We start from the raw sequence: 23,708 nt of genomic DNA, 5'->3' as shown, positions 1-23,708 counted from the left end.
CTGCCAGCATTTGGGGCAGTCCCATCTTCTTAATTTTAGCTACACTCGCCACTCAGGGTTTCACAGTGTGGGCTAAGTATGAATTTTCATACTCACTGTGGGTTGAGTATGAATTTCCCTTGTGATGCTGGACATCTTGCACAAACCTATTTTCTAGTCGTCCATCTTTGGTGAAATGTCTTCTCCAATCTGTTGATGAGTTTTTAATTAGGGCAAGTTTTCCCCTCTTACTACTGAGTATGGACAGTTCTTGTGCACGTAGAGAATGCGGCGCCTCCCTCAGACCCAGTCTGTACACACTTCCCCACCCACCACCCCACCATCCCGGTCTGGGACTCTCTCCGTACCCTCTCGACCGCGTCGTTTGACTAGAAATGTGTTCATTTTGATCAAGTCCAACATTTACGTTTCCTTCTCATATGGACTGTGCTTTGGATATCTAAGAAATCTTAACTTTCTACCTGAATAGCAAAAAGATTGTAAGTTTTATATTTCTAAGCATGTTATGTCTATGATCCATTTTGAGTTCATTTCTATACACGGTGAGAGATACAGATCAGTTGATTTATCTGGACAACCAACTGCTGAAAAGACTATTCTTTCTCCCAATTTTCTGCCTTTATGCCAAGCTTTATTTTTAAATGTTTACATTTGTATTACTCATTACTTTTGTCTGTAAGGAATATAGTAAAGAAATACTTAAGGCGGGGCACCTGGGTGGCTCAGGCGCTTAAGCCTCTGCCTTCGGCTCAGGTCATGATCTCAGGGTCCTGGGATCAAGCCCTGCGTCGGGCTCTCTGCTCAACGGGGAGCCTGCTTCTCTCTCTGCCTGCTGCTCTGCCTACTTGTGCTCTCTCCAACAAATAAATAAATAAAATCTTTTAAAAAAAATACTAAAGGCATAAATTCTTAACAACGTTGGATTTTGATGAAGGAGGCCGTAGTCTAAAGGCTGTAAGAAAGCCCAAGGGAGGGGAGAGCGGCTCCAGCAGAAGCGGACACATGGGCTAGGACACCGCTAGGGCTATGCCTTGGGACACAGAAATTTCAAGAGTTGGCAGGTGAACCACACGGTCTAACCACCTCTCACTTAGACGGTACTGTTTGTCCTTACCATTTCCCACTAAAATGGAGCTACACGCACGCACATGCACACACGCCCTGGAGCGCGGCTGTGATCAGCAGGCCAGCCTAACGGCATCTTGCGCTCATGGTCAACGGTGGAACAGAGCATCTATGTTCGAGGGGAGAGCTCCGTGGACACGACAGAGGAGAGAACCAGAGAAAGGAGTAAAGACTGCAGTATTTCCGAACAGCGGCCGAGGGCTCTGTAAACGCTCGGGCGGATCCGGGAATATGAAGGCCACAGGCTCTGTGACGCACTAAGGAAACAGTATGTCACAAACCACTGCGGCAGCCCCCTTTTCCTGCTGCCATCCCCCTGCAGCTGCTCTTAGCTGGGCACACAGAAGCTGTTCGTGCAGCAGTAACGGAAAATCAGCACCAACACACACTGCATGATCAAATATGTCTTATACCTTTGCTCGTAATCATGAATGTGACAGATAAAAGTATAAAGACCATGTTCAAAACACGCTTATCAACCACTCTTTTCTTAATTTTAAATTTAAAATGTTTAAATTTAAAAACTCGGGCTTCCTTGGAAACTGCAGTCTCTACTAAGCCCCTATTCCGGAAAATGGAAAAAAGCTGGAGAAATAAAGAACAACGGTCTCCAGGTCCCGTATGAAGGGTGGAGGAGCTCTAAAGGGACGCGTCTGCACCTGAGGAGACAGGCAGTCCCAGGGCACCCAGGGCGTGCGGGAGAGTCACCTCGCCGCCACCACCTCCCCGCTGGCCCCTCGGCCCCAGGCTCCTCAGGCCTTGCCCAGCCCAGCTTGTCCTGTCGTCCAGGCCTTGCTCACGCCCCTGGAAAGTCACCTTCATGCCACCGTCATGTCGCACCATTCTGTGAAGGGCCACTGAGGTCACTGTGTCACTCAGCAAACATTTACTACATTTTCCAAGTTCTCACTCTCTGCCGGGTCTGGTGTCAGGCTCAGGACTCACAAGACAGGCCTCGCCGGTGTGCGCACACTTGGACGCGGCAGGGCCTCCCGCACCCCAGGGGGCAGCCGGACATGGGACGGCCACCTGGCTGAAGTCACATGTTTAGCGAGTATTTGATTCTAAACCGTAATTAAAAACCTTAAACTAAACGTGCAGGGCGCATGCATCATGTTTTCCTCTCTGCGGAGAGCAGTACCCACGACCTGAACCTCATGACACACAAGACAGTGTCAGTCTCCCACCACTGATGAGCCGCGGGCGTCCTCCTCCTGCGGCCGCCTCCCCACCCAGCCTCCCACCGGACTGTGCGCAGCCGAGATGTGCCGACTCGCTGCCCGGGAGCTCTGTGTCCTCCAGCTCAGAAAGGAATCCCCATTTCCTAGGTCATTCGTCAGCACACCCTGCTGGGACTTGTGATGACACACAAGGGTCTGACAACCACTAGAAATCACTCTCGCTGAACTGGCAACTTCCCTCTGTGCACAGCGGAGCCGTGAGCCTGTGTGACATCTCGGCTGTGGCCTCAGAGGAAGGGTGCTGCCCCAGGAGTCTGGGGACCGGGGGCTGCAGGGTCACCGCAGGGATGACACTTCACCTTTGTGAACCAATCTCAACATCTTTAAAGAGGAGGAAGAGGAGGAAGACGGATGACCTTGCCGCTGTCACTCTCCGGCAAGGTCAAGCACACCAGCTCCTGGCCGGCGCCTACGAGAGCAGCAGCAAGGGGCCCCTGAAGTTGGGGTGACCAACGCACGTCCATCTAAGTGCTGGGCCGTCAGCCGAGACGCGGCCGCGAGCTCTTCCCTCCACTCCAGCCCGTACAGAACGTCCCCCCTCCCAGGTCCTTCCGCAGTGCAGGTGGCCGGTGTGCAGTGCAAGCGCTCACGCTCACTCCTGTGTCTCTACTGCTCACAGAGGAGCCGGGCTACTGGGAGGGTCACTGAGCAGCAGGAAACCCAAGCCGTCACCGGCGGAGCATGTACTCACCACAAAAGCCAGAAGCTGTGCTTTCCACGGCTACCCGCGCCCAGTGAGCCGTGAGAGAAAACGGAAAAGAGTGCTGAGCGTGGCCATGGGCCGGACGGAAGGGTTGTCCCGTGCCCCTAGCCCCGCTCCACACGGCTCCTCCCCAGAGAGGCCTGCAGCCCGCCGGCTGGCAGCTCAGCAAGCACGGAGCACACCGCCCAGCCGGCCGGCCCGTGGCGCGGGCTCACATCCCCACTGGAAGCTTCCCGCTCCCCCAGGTCCCCATGGCCCTTCCATGGCTCTGTGTCCAGCTGAGCTCCAAAGCTGTTGAGGACATTGACCAATCCACCAGCCCGCTGTCTTTCTTTTCTTTCTCTCTATGTTCTTGAGGGCGGGCATGGGGAGAGAAGCAGGGGCCAGTTTTGAAAACTCTCACGCAGGAGCAAGAACAGCTACATGACGACAGACGCGCCTTGTAAAACCCACAGGCAGGGGACATCCGTCTCGTGCTTATCGTGGGCCAGGTCCTGCTCTAAGTGCTTGATCAACTCATTTACCCTCACCCCAGCTCTGTGGGGTGCTGCCCTTGCCCCCACTTTAGGCCCCGGAGATGACCGTGAGCAGTGCTGGGGTTCGTACACAAGCATCGTTACTTCGTAAGGCTGTGTGGTTGACCTCACAGAAACCCAAACTCCCCATGGGCTGCAGGAGCACAAAGGGTAGGGGACACCTGGGCTAGCAAGAGGGGGTCACACGTTAGAAATAAAAAGCAAAAGAAACCTGAGGTCAACACTACTGGGGTAAGAGGCCAGTGGCTGTGGACATCACGCATGTTCGAGCTACACTGGAACAAAGTTACTGCTGAACTTTCCAACCTCAGACTACACTAAACGACTTCTCTCATGCAAGAGAAATTAGTTCTGTGGCCACTGTTCCCACGTCTGCTAGAACGCACCGGCGAGGGCCCCCTGCGCAAACGTGACATGAAGAGCTGAGCTCTCGGGTCTAGCACGCACTCTGGCTTCAGACAACGGATCATGACACATCCTGGAAACCGAGCCTGTGCACACTAGCTTCCTCCGTGTTACGCTAAGTTCACACTCGCATTCCACAGACCACGTGTGGAAGCCTGTGAGCTACGATTCGAGAGGCATGAGCAGGAACTGCCAAGGGGATCAGAGGTGGCCCCTGCATGCCTCGTCGTCCACAACAGCCACCTCGCGGCTCCCATGGAGCGAGAGGCCTGGCAAGTGCAGCGAGACGCTGGGGCCCCTCCGGGATTCCACACCGCGGGGTCTGTGGAGCCGCCGGACGGTGGGCGGTCACAGCCCTGCAGGCCGCTCCCGGAAGTGGTTTCGTCATCCCCACGAGGCTCCTTGTGAACGAACACTCCAGAACCTCTCTTCAGACCAGAGTCTGCCCAGGGCACGTGACCATGTCTCACTGCAGTACGTGATCTCTGTACTCCTGCATATAAACCGCATTTTAATGGTACTAAGTACAGCATGAGTCAAGGAAACAAACTAAAATGAGTAAGAAATTGGCATAACAAAGTCGCGTAAAATAAGAGTGAAAAGAATTACACTTCAAACTAATTAAATGGAAAGAAAACTACTGTCCATTTTGGCAAACTTAAAGAGTCAGGATCCACAGCCTGTCTCGAATGTCCAGGCTCATTTCAGAGAACAGGCAGAAAAACTGGGCAAGTGTCAGGAGAGTGATTTCTGGATGGCGCACATACACTTACTGTGTGAGCCTCGATTTCCTAGGTTTGGGGATGTGGGGCTACAAGTGCAAGGTACTCTAGTGGCGTAAGCAAGTGCCCCGGCCGGGAGCTGGGAGACGCTGCTGGGAGGAGGGGCGAGGGGCTGCGGGGAGCTGGGAAGGGAGGGCAGCGGTCCCCCACCTGCAGCTCGGCTCTGGCCTGCAGTAAGAGGGAAGGTCTCCAAAGGCGGCGATGGGGCATGGATACTGGCGGGAAGGGCAGCCCTGGGAGGCAAGACCCGAGTGTTCAACGCCAGGACGAGTTTACGCTTTCTTCGGCGAGCAGCGTCAGCTATGCACGGGTCCGGAGTGAGACGCACTCGGCAGTGATCCCGCGGACACGCATCTACCAAGAGAGGAGAGAAGCTCGAAGCCCAGAGCTGCACGGGCTCACCTGGCTGGTAACGAAGTCCCGAGAACAGAGCGGAAGCCACAAGAACGAGCTGTAACGTAGAGACGGCAACCGCCCGAGCCCGTCCTCAGTTAATGCGAAAAGTAAACAGCTCGCGACGTCGGCAGCCGCGTCTGGGCGGTCAGTGCCCTGATGCCAGAGCACTGCTAACCACCAACAATCCGGAGTGGCAGAGGGGGCAGGGCAACCAGCAGGACCCGACACCGCCCGCGGCCCCGGGGCCCTGGAGGAGGTCCGGCCTCCGCTCCCGCAGCGGCGCCCCGCACGGTCTCGCTCTGCGGCGTCACGGAGGAGCGGAGAGGGGAGGGACGGCCACCACCGCGCCTCGCTCCAGAGCGGACTCCGACGCCAGCCGAGTCGCTTCGTGGCCCGGAATGGACGTTTCAGCCTGACGCCGGACGGCGCTGAGGCTGCAGTTTAAGGTTACGTGGCAGTTCACGCGTGCCGCCAGTCCCCGTCGGGGTCACAGGTTTGGGATTCTGACCTCTGACGGTCTCACACACCCACTGAACGTGCGCGCCAGCACCCACAGGCTTCCCAGCGTCGGGGCCGCGAGCCAGGTGCTGCGCTGCTCTCGGCCCCGGGATGGAGCCCGGCCACGGCCGACCTCAGCACGGGAAGTTTTGGACTCAAAACCCTAAGCACGATGATCCACATGACTGATGACTTGTGTTATGGTTGAAAAAACTTTTAATATTTCCACTTTAAATGGCCCCCAAAGAACAGTTTTTCTACGAAGATATCATGAAATAAAACATCACATACTTTGTCTAGTTCCAGTTTACTTGTTTGAATCTGCGGCCCAGATGCGTAAGATGTGAGTGACGGCAGCACGACAAAAGGATGGAGCCCTGAAAAGAAGCAGCTTTGCACAGCTGCTCGTGATAAAACCGCCAAACCTCGCAGCAAAGGCTGATTAGGTAAATATAGCCACACATGGATGAGTCTGAAACAGAGCTGAGAAAAACTGCACAGAGGACATTTCCAGGACTGTCCTGACAAGTCATTTTTAATAATTAAATGTGCCTATGCAGTACGCGCACGGTCTCACAGAAAAGCTGTTTTTGATGCCCCCTTGCGACTTCCGAGTCACAAAGTGGCATATGTTAAGCTCTCAAACGCTAACCTGGTACACAGTCATCGTTCACCGGTGACGCTTATTACTGAAGTCAAAAGCATAACGTGAATTAACTTAGAAAAGGTCTATCTCTTAATTTTTCGAAACAACCTCTTTGCTCCCAAAGTGAGGCACTGTAAGTTATGCAGCTCTATCTTAAACACAGATAAAGCACAAGTTCTAAGTTCTAGCATGTTATCCACTATTTACAGGAATAAAATACAATTAAATTTAAATAATGTCATAAAAAACATTTTATTTCAGTTTCACCTTATTTTAGAGACAACAGAGACTGATGGTATGTGATACCTGGGAGGATTTGAAATTGCTTTTGGCTAGTCTATGAAAATCCGTTAGTGAGGCTGAGCCGTAAAACAAACCCAGACCGCACCAAGTAAGCTTACACTTCAGTTAGCGGCATAAGATAACACTTCGTAGAACGTATCCTCAAATAACCCTTGCTAATAAAACTACGACCGAGATTACGTGAAGTTCTGACACTTCTCGCAAGGAGACAAGAGGGACTTCCTTTGCCGCCCACTCACTGAGCCCCGCTCCCTGGCCCTCCGTGCCCGCGGCTATCCCCCGGCTCTGTTCTCACACCAGCATCGGGATGTCTCGCTCGGGTGTCCCTACCTTCATTCGAAGTCTTGCAATCAGGCTGTGTAAGTCAGCCAACATTGTTCTTTTTATCTCCATATAAATTTTATAATCACTTTCCCATTTCATGCTAAAAAGGCTGCTAGGATTTTAACTAAGATTGCACAGAATCTATTGATCAATTTGGGGAGAAGAGACAACCCAGTATTTCATCTTCTGATACACGAGCAAGTTATGTGTCTCCATTTGTTTGTCTTCTTTCGTTTCTCCCTACCATGTCTGATCGTTTTCAGTGCACAGATTTTGTACATATTAACAAAATATTTCATATTTTTAACACTATTCTATGAATAGCATTTAAAATTTCATTTTGCAATTGTCCCTTGCTAGTATACAGAAGCACAACTGCTTTTTATGTATGACCTTGTATCCAGAGACTCTGCTGGATTCACCGACTAATTCTAACATTTTGGTGAGATTCTTCTGAAGATGATCATGGCACCTGTGAACACAACTTTAATTCTTCTTTCCAATCCACATGCCTTTCATTTCTTCTTCTTGCCTTACTGCACTGGCTGGAGCCTACAGTTGCAGCGTTAGGCAGAAGAGATCAGAGTGGACATTCTTGCCTTGTTTCCATTGTTAGTGGGAAAGGGTTTAGCTTGTCATTACTGAGTATGTTAGCAGGAGGTATTTTATAAAGGCATTTGGTCAGATTGAGGGAGTACTCTGCTAGTCTAATTTACTTTAAATCATGCATCATTGTTAATTCTGTCAAACGTTTTATCTGCAAACATTGGCATGATCGTACAATTTTTCTTTTCTTCTGCTAATGATTAATTATACCAACTGATTGATAAATGAGATGAAACCCACTTAGTTGTAATATATTATCTTTCTTTAAATTTCTTTTTATTTTCTATAGACGTTTATTGATTGTTGACTGACTGGGGACTGGATCCAAGGCATTTAGAACAGAGCCTGTCACGCAATTTAATCAGGGTCAGTAAGTGATGGAGCTCGAGTTCACTGAGCAAGAAAGCGGCAGAGCAGGACAGATGCGAGGTCTTCAAGCTCCGAGCATGTAGCCCTGCATCAGCCCTGCCCAGAGCCAGAGTCCTAACCCCCACTCATCACCTATATCCCCAGCCTCTCGGCAAAAGACAGGAGGAGAAATACAGCCATAGAGTTCCGACTCCGAGAAGCAAAAAGCTCAATCCCAGTGTACCCCTCTCCAGCATTCACAACAGTGTTCACGAACGGGAGACCATCTACTGGGGCTTCAGTTTACTTCCCACACCCAACTTTCCTTTTTATATATTATTGGGTTTGATGTCCTAAATTGTTAAGAATCATTACATCTCTTTTCACGAGGGACACTAGGTTTCCTTCCTTTTAATAATTTGGTTTGATCTGGCAGGAAAGTTGAGGACATCATAAAAGAAGTCAGAACATATTCTCGCCTCCTGTGCTTTCTGAAAGGACTTGGGTAAGACTGTTAGTATTTCTTCCTTGAAAGGCTGATAGATTCTACCTGTGAAGCTATCTGTGCCCATAGTTTTGTTTGAGAAAAAAAAATAATTACAAATTCAAAAACCTCTTAAACAAAATACATGAGTATTCAGATTTTCTATTTCTTCTAGTATCAGTTTGGATTCTCATGGGTCTTTCCAGCTGGTGAATTTTCTGGCATAAAATTATACATAATATTCTCTGATTATCCTGTAATAGCTATAGGATTATAGCCGTAGTGACGGCATACAGAGTCCTTCTTCACTAATTCCCTGCTCTTAAAAGTAGAGGTTTAGTTCACTAATCCCAGATCTTTCTTTTTTCTGATGTAAGCTTTCAAAACTGCAATTTCTATGCACTGTTTTAACTATATCCCACAAAATTTAATGTTGTTTTCATTTTCACAAAGTTCAAATATTTCCTATTTCTTCACTGACCCCCGGGTGCACTTTGAAGTGTATTCTTTTCTCTCCAAGAATCTGGAAACTTTCATGTATTTTTCAGTTACTCATCTTTAATTCAATTCTGTTGGGGTCAGAGAATACAGTCTGTATTATTTCAATCTTTCAAATTCATTAACATTGACTGAGATTTATTTTATGTATTTAAGTTCCATCTTTCTATTCTGATGAACACTCCATGTATGACTTCAAAAGAACGTGCATTCCATCGTTGTTGGGTAGAGTTCTCTGAAAAGATCAATTAGGTTACAGTCATTTCAGAGTGAAGTTCAAGCTTTCTATATCCCCACCGACTTCCTTTCCATTTCCTCCATCAACTTATGTAATCCCTGGCAAAACAGTTGATTTCTTTATTTTCCTTTCATTTCTGAGAAAATTCTGCTTCTCGTATTTTGCAGTTCTGTTATTTTACTTGCCGGCATGCTTGGGATTCTAACACCTTGCTGGTGAATGTGCTCTTGTGTTATTATGAAATGTCTCCATGACCGTGCAGTTTCCTCGTCCTGTTTTCTGGCACTAGTGTGGCCATTACGCTCTCTTGCCTCTTGTTCGCACGGCGTACCTTCTTCCACCCAGACGGTTTTAAACTATCAGCATATAACTGAGTCTTACTTTTCCAACCAGTCTGTCTGCTTTGCGGTTAATGCACCTTTCAGAAAAACTCACTAAGTATAATTATCAAGATGGTTAGTTTTAAGTTCGCCATCTTGATTTCTGTTTTCCACTTTTTTCATCTGACGTGTACTGCTTCTTCTTGTCTTGTCTTTGGGACTGACGATTTTTGAGCGTTCCGGTTTACCTTCCTACTGCCTTCTTACTCTCATCTGAGAACTTTCCAGTGGTTCGCCTGAAGGAAAGCAGCCCTTCTTGAACAGTCTTGTGGAAACAAAGCTCACAGGAAATGATAGGAATGAGTGTTCGTGCATCTCCCAATGACACAAAGACAGTATGTAGTTCCCATGCCCTTTAGCCTGTACCAAATCTGCATTACTTTTTCGGCCATTACTTTTTCAAGTATTGTTTCTTTCCCCACCTCTACTGCTAGCATGGAGACCCCACGTACAAAACGTTAGACAACTTGATACTGCCCCACAGGTCACTGAGGCTCTATTCATTTTTTAAAGCTTTTAAAAAGTTTTATTTATTTTAGTGATTTCTACACCAAATGTGGAGCTCAAACTCAAAACCCCGAGATCTACTTACTGAGGTTCTACCTACTGTGTCAGCAGGGCATCCCTGGACTTTTTCTATCCTTTGTGTGCTTTTGTTTTGATTTTCTACCTGTGTCTTCAAATTCACTAAACTTTTCTTCTGCAATATCTAGTTTGTTGTTAATTCCACCATTTTTTTTTTCACTTCAGAAACTGTAATTCTTAGCTTTTGAAGTTCTGCATGGTTCTCTGCATGGTTGCAATTCTCTCATTATGCTCATTTTCCTTTTAAATCCTTGAGCACAAATATAAACAACTATTCTGAGTCTCTTCTGAAGATCGCATCATCTTTGTTGTATCTGTTTCTTCTTTTTCACTGCTTATTCTTCTGTGGCACATTTTTGTTTCATTGTGTCTACCAATTTCTGACTGGTTATGTGACATCATGTGACATTATGTCTCGGGCTACCTTTTGTTGTTTTCCTTTAAAGCACAGTGGGCTTTGTACCACAGGCAATTAAGTTCTTGGCAGAGCAGGTGGTTCCCTTGTGAGGTTTGTTTCTAAGCTTTGTCAGGGCAGGACTAGAGAACGTGTTATTTTAAGGCTAGTGCAGCTCTCCTATAGCATAACCCTTCCGGTATATGCTTAACTCACAGTGTGTCCTACGAAGCCTCTCTACTCGGAATGTGGAACTCTTCCAGTCTCTCTCTGTGGAAGTCTGGGAGTTATTCTTCTTACAGTTACCAGGTCATTCTCTGACTGACAACGCAAGCACACGGCAGCATTCAGCAACAAACTCAAGATCACCCTTGTGCAAGTTTCTGGAATTCTTCTTTGGTATAACTACTTCCTCTCCTATACTCCTATACTGTTTCCCACATATTTAATCCATTTCAACTTCCCATGAGACCATCTCAGACAGCTTGGTTCTACTTTCTTGCCCTGGAGTCTGGAAAATGACTCTAGGAAGAAAGCTGTGCTGATCACAGGGCTTCCCTTGATTGACTGTTTTGTCTTAGGATTAAGGATCTCTACTATCCGTACCCACTTGTTTCATAATTTGCCCAATTTTTTGTATTTAATGTGGAAGGGTAAATCTGGTCTCGGTTACCAATATGGCAAGAAACAGAACAAGGATACACTTCTGAATTAGACCTAAGACTGAAGCTTTGAACTGGGGTAAACAGAGGAGTGTTTCTCTCCTAAGTAATAAAAAGTGACTAAAGTTACTGAATCAATGAAGAATTCACTGATGGATGGAAAAGAAGATTTTAAAAAGTTCAGCTGAAGGCACGTAAAGAAAAATAAAAGCACCCCAAGTTTCTATTCCATTTAGTTCACACTTTTCAACAAACTACTCAGTTCTCTAAATATATATTTTTTTGCAAAATGTTATCAAAATACAACTTTAAAGGGTGATTTGTATATTTATTGTCTGCCAACCTTAAATTTACATCAGTTATATTCCTATAAAATTTAGTGTAACCTCAAACAATCTGGGTTGAATCTATTTTCCAACAGCAACAATTTTTTTCTTTAAGATTTATTTATTTATTTATTTGACAGAGAAAGAGATCACAAGTAGGCAGAGAGTCGATGCGGAACTCAATCTCAATACCCTGAGATCATGACCTGAGCCGAAGGCAGAGGCTTAACCCACTGAGCCACCCAGGTGCCCCTATAGCAATATTTTAATGTAGCATTATATTCCTAATCACAGAGAGATTACTTGAGGATAGGAGGATCAGTTATAAGAGGTAGCAAAGACCCAGACCCGTTGCCATGGTCTCTGTTCTCCCCTCAAACACAGTTAATTAGACAGGATTATTTCCAGTGAACATAAACATGGCCTCTCAGACTCTCACCATGGTAAGTCAGCACATGAAAGTCAATTTAATGGCCACTTGTACCCTATTTCAAACCGGAGCTAAGCTTGAAAAGCAGCTGCATGGCCTAGGCACTGTTCTCAACTACCTAACATATGTTACCTCATTTAATTCTCACAAAATAATGTGGACTGGTATTTCCATTATCTTCAGCTAAAGCTGAGAAAACAGAGTAACTCAGTGGGCAAGCTAAGCTTCAGATCTAGGTAGTTGCTTGGCTCCAGAGTCCAGAGTCCAGACTATGGCCTTTGGGCCAGCTGCCTATTTTGTAAAGAAGAAGTTGCTTCTGCCAGGATGAGGGAATACAACTTTTGGAAACAGTGACAAACTAAAAAGGCCCCCGTGAGAAATTTGCCTGGGGAAGGATAAATGGGAGTCACCAATCCCACGCACAAGGAACTCAGGAAGTGAACAGCCCCGGCACGCGGCGTCCTCCCGTTGGAGGCCCTCTGGTTGTGCTGACGCTGCTGTACCGTGTGGCTGTGTTCTGAAGTAACCCAAGTGTTCTTTCTCCTTAATTCCATGTATCTTTATCTTCAGGAAAGAAAATGAAGAGCACCAGGACTGCAAACAGATCTTACTTTTCAGTCAACTCGACCAGAAGGAACTACACACAAATGCGCACTACGTACGCTGTTAAGTGTCCTGGGACCCCTCCTCCCTCCAGGGCCACGGTCTACTACGCGGGATATTATCTGGGTCACCCATGTGCTTACTAGTCTACCGGATTCAGGGCTGGAATTCAAACCTATTAAAATAAAAGTGAGCTGAACTCACTTACTCTATCCATACACCTGAGAGTACAGAAGCACACGTGTTTTCGGCAGGGGGGTGGGGAGGGGAGCTGTTCGATTTAGTAAGGGGAAAGAGAGTCACTCATTCAATTTATGACTGCTATTGTTGTCCAAAGTGATGACTCGTAAAAACCCAAGAGCAAAGAGAAAGTTCTCATATTACTTTATTTCCTAAGGTCATTATCACACTAATTCAGGTAATTACTTAAATCGTTAACTCTCTTTGGTAAAACTTTATTATTGGTCTGGATTAGTGAAACACTAAATTAGGAAATATTTAAAATGCTTCATTTTCTCAAAATACGCGTATGTAGAACAAATCTAATACAGATTTTATGTGTTCCCACCCTTCCTGCCCACCTTGAGTCCCATTATCCAGAAACACATTTCTGACTGTTGTTTTTTGTTCCTCTGATAATTACCTCTATGCCCAAGATAGTAAACTTTTTAGGTCTCCAGATTTAATAACCTTACATAATGTCTACAGGTTTTCCTAGATTTAAAAATCAGAATTTAGCTCATCAGTCTTCAACTATCTCTCTCAATTCTTAGCCCATCTACTAACTGTGATTTTTAAGTATACGGAGTATAGTTAAGCTCCCTGTCCCACGGAAGCATCACTGGGTCTCACCTCCTCACTGGCACTGAGTCATGACAGATTTCTTCTCTGTGCTTCCACAGTACACCTTGGGTCTGCCACACTTTTCCTGTAACAACATCAGGACTGTGACCGTTCATACTCTGAAGTAAACAGCAACCAAGCCTTCTTTATTACAGTCTTGCTCTACGTGCTGACAATCAACTAGCCTCTACAGTGCGATATAGAAGTATTATTTAATGCCAAGCCAAGAGGCATGCTAAAGTTACATTTAATTCTTTACAAATCCAATGTCATGATCTCCTGGCCACTCCAAGAAAAAAAAAATACTAGTCTTAAGATTGAAGGGCCTCACTCTTCCCGCTGATTACTTAAAAATAAGGCCTCTCCTCTTACATTTAGGCCACAACAGGAATTTTCCCAAAGGTTTCTAATTGTTTCTTTCAGGGACCGTAGGGTCAAAGGGGGACAGAGGTCATTCCCCAACTGTCCATCCTTGTGCTCCAGCTCCAGTCTGGAATGGCTGCTGTGTGGGCCTGTCTCACAGCCCATCTTCCTACATTTGCTGTGGCTGCCCAGTTAGGTCACCTACTCCGTTTCCTGGGCCAAGTCTGTCTTCTTGGTATTCTCCTGCTTTGGTGGTGGACACACTCAACTACATTCTTAATAAGGTACTTGGGAAGCTAACTTTTCTAGTCCTCAGCATCTCAATGTCTTTTTTCTGCTGTTGTAACTGAATTCTAAGTTAAAAAAAAAGTACATTTATCTTTGGAGTTTGTTGGCAATATATATAACATCCACTATTACTGATGGAAACGTTGATGCCAGTTTGACATGGAGAATTTTTTTTTTTTTGCAATTGTATCTTCATCCTTAAAGCACTGAAATTTCACAAATACATACCCACGGATGACTTGTTTCCATTAATTGTGCTGGCTCTCCATGGGTCCTTTTAATATAAAAGACAGCTCTTTCCTGGCTCTGGAAATTCTCTTCCTTTGCTTTTCTGATCATGGCCTCTCCTCTCTTTCCTTTCCTAACTTCTATTAAAGCCAAGTATCAGACCTCACAGCTTGTATTCCTTTGGTCTCGGATTTCCATTTTGGAAGATTACTTTATCCTATTTTTATTTACATTTCATTTCAGCAATCCTTTTTAAAAACAAATCTAACAGCCCTTCTATGTACTGTCACTGCTTCTGCATTAGCTTCCTTCCTCAAGGCCCTTTTTTCTCTTCCACGCTTCCAGCTGTCATCCACCGGTGACCCGCAGCTCTGAGCATGGGAGCTGGTCTCCTGTGCTCTTGGGTCAGCTGGTATTTTAGGAAGGCCTCTTCTCTGAGAGGAAATTCTGAGCTCTATGCACGAACAAGACAGGCAGGCTTCACCTGACGTAAACAGAAAAGAACCTGACTGTTAAGCAGCAGACCCTGAACAATGAGGAGGGCTTTACTGTGGAACCAAAATCCACATGGAAAGTCCCAGTTTTCCCAAGTTCATTTCGTGTGTACAGAAGAAGAATTTGCCTGTTGTGGCTGATCACACACCCCAGCTGCCTCTGCTCTGAGTGTGCGCACGTGCACTGGGAGGCTGGCGTACAGGGCCCTGGTGAGTTTGACAATTTTATACCTAGCTCCTCAACTGGACCCTGTTTTGGGAATCCTCAGCTCTAAGTTATCACCACTAAAACAGCTGGTGGCTCTGAGCCCCTCCAAGACTCCTCTGCAGACAATAATGCCTTCCCCATCTTCACAGGCCCAATGGCAATACACAGGCTAGAGCTGTCTCATCTTCTATATTCCTTTTTTTTTTTTTAAGATTTTATTTATTATCTATTTGACAGAGAAAGATCACAAGTAGGCAGAGACGCAGACAGAGAGAGAGAGGAGGAAGCAGACTCCCTGCTGAGCAGAGAGCCCGATGTGGGGCTCGATCCCAGGACCCTGAGATCATGACCTGAGCTGAAGGCAGAGGCTTTAACCCACTGTCATCTCCTATATTCCAAACAAATTTGCTGATATCTCATTTGTTGATGAATTCTCACCCCTTGCTTTGCTATTTACTGGCGAATGGTTAGGCCTCCCCCCACCAATATTCTGTGCTATCATTTTGATGAGGTTTTAAAATAGGCAGGTAGCAAGCAACAGTGTTCAGTGTCTACCCTCTTGACCGGAAGACTTATGGTTTATAAGCTTATAGTGGCAAGTTACGACACACAAGAACAGAGAGAACAGCCTAATAAAACGTCATTTACTGATGAGTAACACTCACAAATATTTTAAGCCAATAAAATTTGATAATTTGTGGCCTCGACAATAATAAACTCTATGGAGCGAAGTCCCCCATGACCAACCTAGATGGGTAAGAATTACACAATATCTAGAAACCACTTTGTAAGAATGAGCGTGTTGTATAATTTGATTTTGTAATCAGGTCAAGAGTTCCTTGCAATGTGTACTACGTGTGCTTTCACAGAACCGCTGCCCAGAAGGGGACACAGGATACAGTCAATCCTCTTCTTTAACAAGGGAGAGCAGCCCAGGAAGTGGGGGTGTGCGCTCCTAGGCCCAGGAGCACGTGACGTCGCTGGCTGGGGCGCCCCATCCTGTTTGCCAGTGCAGAACAGCCGGGCCCTTCCTCTTTTTGACATCTCGTTCATGGGTAACTGAAAAGGTAAACGGAACTTAACAGAAGTACTGTTAGGGCTAGACTGCAAACTGTACACAAGCTGTGACACAAAATGTGATGTCAGAAAAGCCACCAGCACGTGAGGACGGTCCGCACAGCCTACGTGCACGTGTTCTGTGTTTCGGGTGCTTTGGAGGGAAGTGTGAGAAGCACAGTCCAGTCAGGAGCAGAGCTCGGTCTTCCAGCACCACGATGCGGGTGTCTTCACAGTCGGTCCCGATGGCAGAAAGTATCAGCGGAGCCTCTGACCCATCACCAACACCTAGATTTAGCAGCGTGCGCACTAGAAAGGTCCGCCAGCCGGCAAGTGTAAACTCCCTAGAAAAGTAGCGCTTGCGTGGTGTCGTACAGTTTACGGCAGTTTTTAAAAGGCGGCAGAGATAACGACTTTGCAGCAGGTCAGCGATACGGATACTCCCGTCGCTGTCACCTTACAGAGAAAGAGAAGCTCACAGACCCAAGAAGGCGGCCCCGATCAGGATCCCGCCACGCAATGACTTAACCCCAAACCTGCACCACGCGGGACGCAGCCTGTCCTTCCCCTTGACCACTCAGCCGCTCCCGCCACACAGGTCCGTGCGCGCGTGACAGCTGCGCCCGCCAAGCAGAAGAGCCACGGCCTTCGGCTGCCTGCATTCTCTGGTTCCTTCCGACGCCTCCTACTCGCCCCCAGCAGTTATCGGGCCTCCGTGGGCGCAGGCGGGAAGCGACTACTGGGACCACGCACTCTCCCTCCTTGGCCGCTGCAACTAAAGAGATGAGCAGGTTCCACTGCCCGGTCCGTCCTCGCTGGCGGTGGCTCAAGCCGGCGTCTCCCACGGGTGACACTCCATGCCCTCTTCACCGGAAAGCACCCCCCGCCCTGCTCCCTTCTCCCTGCTCTGTGTGTGCTGTCCTTCTCCGGAGGCTGCTGCCGCCAGTTCCACACGGTGGACAGCGGAAGTGCCGCAGCGTGGTCCAGCCGGCTCCGGCCCAGAAGCCCAAGTCCCGGCCTCCCAGGCGGGTCGCAGCGTCCCCAGCTTCTGCCACACGGTCCTGGTCTGCCAACAGTGGCTCCGGACGACCGCGAGGACGCCCTGCAGGCTGGCGCGATGGCGAGTGGACTGCCTGGCCGGGAGGCCCCCGAGAGCCCACTAGCCGGGCACGCTCCGCTGCAGGGGGGCGGGAGCGGGAAGCCCTGGGCCCGGATCGAAGTCGGTCAGGCCCTCGCACTGCTGCACCGGCCGCCGCGCAGCGCTACGCTTCTGCCATGACAACGTCCCCTGGGACGCCGCAGCGGGCAAGAGCCTGCCCTCGGCACCCCGCCGCCCCTGACAGATGACTCAGGGCAGTAAAAGAAGAAACGCCTTCCGCTGCGGCTCTGCCTAGGATTTCGGTTCGGCTCAGCCTGTGACCCACAGGAACCAAGAAGCAGTCTGGGACAGAGTCCGGCTGGCCGACCTGGTGCCGTAGGCAGTCACCGTCACCCACAAAAATAAAGCTCTGCGCAATCCAAGTAAGTCTGCAAACCGACATTCGTCATCCGACATACAGAGCAGGTCTGTCTCAATGGTTTCAAAGGATCTAAATTTTATGAAGATTAAACATGATCGTACAAAACTCAATCCTTCCAACTGAAAAGGATGAAAGAGAAAGTAAAAGTAAACATTTAATATGATCAAACTGCCTTATTAAAAGATACTAATGTATAAATTAGAATTTATATACTTAGAAAAAGTTAAATATTAATAGTTCAAAAAAGATTTATATATATATACACATATAAATCTTTATTAGAAAGATATTTCAAATATTTCTAAAATAATAGCACTTCTAAGTTCCCTGCCTCCAAACACTCAGTATCGCAAAATTTGGAAACACCACTTACACCGACGTACTTAGGATGTAACTGAAAGGACTGTCGTTTGCTGGAAATGCTGCAGAAAGTACATGGAAACTCAGGGCAGCACCCGGCCAAACCCCATCATGAAATACTGTACGCGGAACCGAACAGCAAGGAGCGGGCCTCCACGTGGCGGCTGCAGCTTGTGCCTTTGCTCGCAGACACGTGCGAGCGCGCAGCTGGCGTCACCTCCGCGGCGTCTCCATCAAAGCCTGACAGCTACCGCTTCTGCTTCACACGGGGTAACCATAGCAAACGGCAGTGAGGCTTAATGTTCTGCTCTTTCTTTTCTTCCTGGAATGTAATCAGCAGGATATTAAAATTGCTTCTGCTCAGCTTTCCTTTAATCTTCACACCGACAAAAATAAATATTCAGTCACCAGGCACGAGTGAGCAGTGCAGGTGGGGAAAGAAGGCCTGACGGCCGGGAGGGTCTTCCCTCGACCACCGGCCCAAGGACCGAGGCCTTCACAGCTTCTGCAAATAGCATCTCTCGTCCTTTCACGACGAAACACAGACTCTTCACTGGGCCCCGCATTCTCTGCGGCTCCTGGACTTCGGACAAAGATCGTGCCAGCAAGTGTGGCTCAGTGTGGAATGCTGTGTGTGTCAGTATGAGAGCCCGGGGTTTCTGCTCCTGACTGCGTGCGGTGAGCCAGCCAAGGGCAACGGCAGGGTCGTGGGCGTGGGGCGCACACTCAACAGGCCATGCGCTTCGATTCCTCAGCTATGAACTGGTCGCTGTCAAACCCTCCGGTAAAACACACCGATGCGCCTGTCTTGACTCTCCTCACACCTATACTTGCTGAAGGGGACGGATGCCGCTCTTGTCATCTGCGGCCCCAACACGGCGGCTGCCACCTTCCCGGGGCACCCAGCACATCTCCAGAAACCAGGATCCGGAAGCCGGGAGCGCTCCAGGGAGCGGACTCCTTCCCAGGCCTCCAGACTGCCCGCACTGTGTCGTGAGGCCGTCGCAGCCGTCCCCCGGGGTCATACCTCCCCGCTGACCCTGACGGCCTGCGGCTCAGCACCCCTCCTCCTGTGCTCCATTCATTCTTTCCACCCGTTTATCACCATCAACTGCAACTCCGCGTTCTCCTCATCTGTCAGTCTGCCTCCTCGAACGCACACTCCACGAAGGCAGGGGCGGGTCTCCTGTTACTGCTGCATTTTTCCAGCCACTACAAGCACCTGATACACAATAAGGACTTAGTCAAATACCTGAAAAACAGGTGAATACAGCTCAGGCTTATAAACCTAAAAGAATGCCTTACGGCAAAGTCGGGCCCGACATCCCAGGCACAGAAAATGCTCTAAAGCAGAGGGAGAACAAGATGTGGCGCGTGTGACATTTGCACCTGAGCGTTAACTGACTGTGCTCCTCCTCTGTGGCGGTGGGCGGACAGAGTAAGTGATTGGCTGCATGGGCTCTGCGGCTGTCGGCAATGGAAATCAACTTTGGCGGATTTACAGACACAGAGAAATTCACGAAAAGGTTTCTGGTGCCTCCACATAACCAGGGATGCTAAAGAACTATGCTGAGAAAACAGGGAGGAACCAAGACTCCCCCTAAACGAGGATGACAGCCCCGCACATCAGCGAGGCCACCTCTAGTAAGAACCCTGCTACCCAGGGTATGGACAAAGCCCCCAGCGCCAGAAGGAACCCTCCACCCACTGTCCCTACTTCTGAGGTCACGTTTTGACACAAAATCCTGAGCAGAAACCTCAGCGAGCAGCCACCCGGTCAGACCTGTAGAGCAGGGACCCACAGCCTTGGAGTCAGAGGCTCCGGTGCTGCGCAAGTGCACACACGGCAGCAGAGGTCCGTCAGGACAGGTAAACACACTTCCCTCAGTGCCAACCCGAAGAGCCCTTCCTGGCACGCAGACATCCCTAGCACCTGCATTGCCAAGGACTCTCCTGTACTTGGCTAGTGATGCGTTAGTGAAGCGGCTACTCATTAGCACTGTGTGCGAGAGCAGTTTAAAACTAGTATGCTATGATTTCAGGGTCCTGGGATCGAGTCCCGCATCGGGCTCTCTGCTCAGTGGGGAGCCTGCTTCCCTCTCTGTCTCTCTCTCTGCCTGCCTCTCTGTCTACTTGTGATCTCTGTCTGTCAAATAAATAAATAAAATCTTAAAAAAAAAAAAAAACTAGTATGCTAAGCTTCACATATCTGAGCGGCAATTCAGATCTCTACCGACTAGCATAGAAAATGTCACACAGGCGCCTGGGGGGCTCAGTCGCTGAGCGTCTGTCGGACTCTCAGCGCAGGGCATGACCTCAGGGTCCTGAGACGGAGCTCTGCCTTCAGGCCCCAGCTGGGCGTGGAGCCTGCTTCAGATTCTCTCGCCCTCTATAAAAGAAGGAAGAAACGGATGGACAGAGGAAGGAAACTTCCGTCCAACTTAAGGTTTTCAAAATAAGGGTACCATTAAAATATTTTAAACTGTCTGCCTTTATAACTGAACAGAAATGGTTTTCAGGGCATCTGGATTAACAGGAATATGTGTACATTCATGAAGCAGTGAAATCAGTGAAATCAGTGAAATCAGTGAAAACGTAATTACACAGTGACCCAAATAACAAGGACTGGGTTGGTGGGGGGGGGGGCACTGCTGCAGTCACAGAGCTGTCACTGACTCCTCTGACAATTCAGTTGTTTGCATCTAAAAGGAGCCTGGGCTCTCTGACTAGTGCTCTTTTTGCAGCTTTAATTTTATGCTGCCACGAAATACAAGTAACTCCTGAATCTAAATCTACTTTATTTCTCACATCTCGAAAGTGTGCAAGGACCAGCCAGCTACTCTTGAGTTTGAGAGAAATAATCTGTTCCTTTCTTCCTTAGGCTCAAACGATGTGCACAAAAAGCCCCCCCCCCCCCCCCCCGCCCAGGTCCACCAAAGGCAGAGCAGGAAAACAGCCTGTACAAGTTCCCTGGAATCTCAAGAATGTGTCCCCAAGGGCACTGAGATATGCCTAGTTAAAAACAAACTATACCAAGGAAAGCAACAGAAACAGAACACAAATGTGCTAAAACCCATCCAAAGAGCACGTAAGCATAATTTCGAGGTATGCCACCTAGAACTCCGCGGAGCTACAGCAATCGAACAAACAAACAAAACTAAACGACAGGCTTCACGACAGGCTTCACTCAAGGAACACTTCCTCAGTACCTACCAGTTAACAAACCCGGGACTGGACGCTGCCGTGAGCCAACCCAAGGGACCAGATCCACCCCGGCCACACGCGGCTTCTTCTGTTTTCAGTTTCAGATTTTTTTTTTTTAAAGTAAACTGTACCCCCAACGTGGGGCTTGAACCCAGACCCCAAGATCAAGAGTTTATGCTCCACCCACGGAGACAACCAGGAGCCCCCAGAACCCTTTCAAAGTGGCACCGCTGACTCCTTCCATGGTCACAAGGCCGGCGTCTAACCCGTGGGACTGTCACTGCACCTCACAGGTGAGAGACAGAAGCATGGGGAAGCAAGTCACTTTCCCAAGGCCACAGAGCAAGGATTCGGCCCACTCCAGGGCCACACCTGGCAAGGTCAGTGGTTTTACAATGGGTCATACTTCTCTGCCTCTTTCAGAAACCCTGAATTAATGTATGGCTGACTTCAAAGTAGCTCATTTCAACTGCCAGGTATTCTAGTACCTACAGCTCACTAGCTTTAGAGGAATGCTAGTTATTCCCTGTTTTTTCAAGTACTTGTTTCTGGCTGTGAACGAACAGGGAACTTCCCCAATCATGTTTAAAGTTGGCCACAGCAAGACAGAATTCATATATATATATCTATCTATACATAGATAGATACATATATATAGAGAGAGAGAGAGAGAGAAAGAGAGAATATATATATATATATATATATTCTCAACGACATGAGCCAGTGGATCCCATCATGGCATCAGGCAAAAGTTTGCTTGATAAATAGCTCCTTGGTTTTCATAAGGTATCAACTACTCCAACAGGCCGACCTCCACGCTTAACAAAACCCCACGACGTAACATCCAACAGGGTAACTGACAATGACCATTTCCAGACGCTGCTTCTGCCTCCGAGATGCTCATGACCAAGTGTGATTATTAACAGGTCAAAGAATGAATTAATTCCAGAGCATTGGAAATTATGTTCATGAAGTGAAAAGTGGCCTTGCTGACATCGCATCACTATTTCTAGACAGTGCACTTGAACATCAAATAAATCTCACATCATGGAGATGTGCCAAAAGCTAGTGACCTAGTTTCATTAGGGTGGGAAAGGAATAGAAATCTGTCCTTTGAGAATAGTACCAAAATAGCTTCCTGAAGCACAGCTTCATGTTTCTGAAAAGTTTTAAATAATTTTTCCATGCAAGAGCAAAAATAATACCCAGAGTCAGTATCAAATATGAATTTCCTCCACGCAACCCCGTAAGTTAATGCTGGCTCTCAGAACGTTATCTCTATTTTCAAATTTTGCAAAAAATGAAGCATGAGTAGAATTAAATAAGAAAGTATTTCCAACATCTACCAATTGCCATACCAGCAGACGAAGATTACTTTTGAGAAACTACATAAAGATAATTAGCTAACTTTGAAAATTCCAAAGAAAAATGCAAGGATGAAACAAGACTTTTAGTTACAGGACGCGCACATAAAGACATCAAGAACAACGGAGCCCGCAGACAGCAGCACAGAACCGAGCCCGGCACAACCAGCAGGGCCCGAGCAATCACTTTCGGACAAAGGAAGGACAAGAAGCCGGTCTGAAGACCCCGGAACCATGAAAGATTAACTCTGAGGTCTACTTCCTAAACAAAGGACGTGAAACATGGGATAAAATTACCTCTAAGAATTCATCTTATAACATCTGCAAACTGTATAATGTCTGCATGACACACACGTATAACAAAGCAACTCAAAGGCAGAAAAGAAAAGGCTAGGTAAGACGCGTCTGGAGAGTGATGCTCAAATGAAGGGTTCATAACCCTCACAGGTAGGTAAGCGAGAAGTCAAGGTAAAGACACTTCCTAGGAAAAACAGGGGCACATCACACTGATGGAGTGGTATAAACCAAAATGAAGACGGGTACCATGTCTAGAGGGGTGCCTGTGTGGCTCGGGTAGTGAAGCGTCTGCCTTCAGCTCAGGTCACGATCTCAGGGTCCTGGGATCAAGTCCCACATGGGGTTCCCTGCTCAGGGTGGAGTCTGCTTCTGCCCCTGCCACTCCCCCCCACACCCGTTCATGCACACACTCCCTCTCTCTCAAATAAATAAAAACCTTTTAAAAAAAAAAAGCAATGCAAGCAATGGGGCAAAGAAAAGGTAGAATTAATGATCAAAAAGCAGGAAGTCATAAATTAGAAAAGAGAAAAAGAGTCAAAGAAAACAGAAACCATAAATCTAAGAGTTGGTTCTGTGAAACAGGAAATCGGAAGAAAAGGGAAGGAAATAAAAACACAAATTAAAGAATGAAGAGAAACACCCAAATGACAGAAAATTAAAACAATGACAAGAAAACATGACATAAAAGTTTATGTTCATACATCTGAAAATCTGGGTAACTTTACTTCTCTAGTAAAATCATTTATTAAAAGGGAATTTTAAAATGTCAAAATATAGCAGGATACACAAGTAAAATTAGCACAAAATTTCAAAGGCGTGTTAATGCCATTATTTCAAGTACTCCAGAAACCAGATAAATAATAAGGCTTCTAAATAATTTTTTAAGATGTTAAACTACTACCAAAATCTCACAAGACAACATATGAAACAAAACTCCAAACTAATCTCACCTATAAAAACAGATACTAAA

At 47.4% G+C, this 23,708-nt stretch overlaps 1 protein-coding gene across 3 annotated transcripts in view; it reads right to left on the bottom strand.

The window, feature by feature from the left end:
- Positions 1-23,708, bottom strand: part of AUH (AU RNA binding methylglutaconyl-CoA hydratase) — a 148,374-nt gene that overhangs the window by 39,903 nt on the left and 84,763 nt on the right. Inside the window, exon 7 of one of the 3 annotated variants that reach the window (XM_032866407.1) lies at positions 14,175-14,719. The exons of the other annotated variants lie outside the window; for them this stretch is intronic. Within the exon in view, the coding sequence (XP_032722298.1) occupies positions 14,475-14,719 (245 nt within the window). The 3' untranslated portion in view covers positions 14,175-14,474. Of the gene's footprint in view, positions 1-14,174; positions 14,720-23,708 lie in introns of those variants that run through there. 3 annotated transcript variants of the gene reach the window in all.

Source organism: Lontra canadensis, unplaced genomic scaffold (assembly GCF_010015895.1).
Source record: "Lontra canadensis isolate GAN:19392208 unplaced genomic scaffold, GSC_riverotter_1.0 scaffold31, whole genome shotgun sequence".
Taxonomy (NCBI): domain Eukaryota; kingdom Metazoa; phylum Chordata; class Mammalia; order Carnivora; family Mustelidae; genus Lontra; species Lontra canadensis.
Note: the sequence above shows the minus strand (reverse complement) of the source record. Positions and strands in the feature narration are given on the sequence as shown.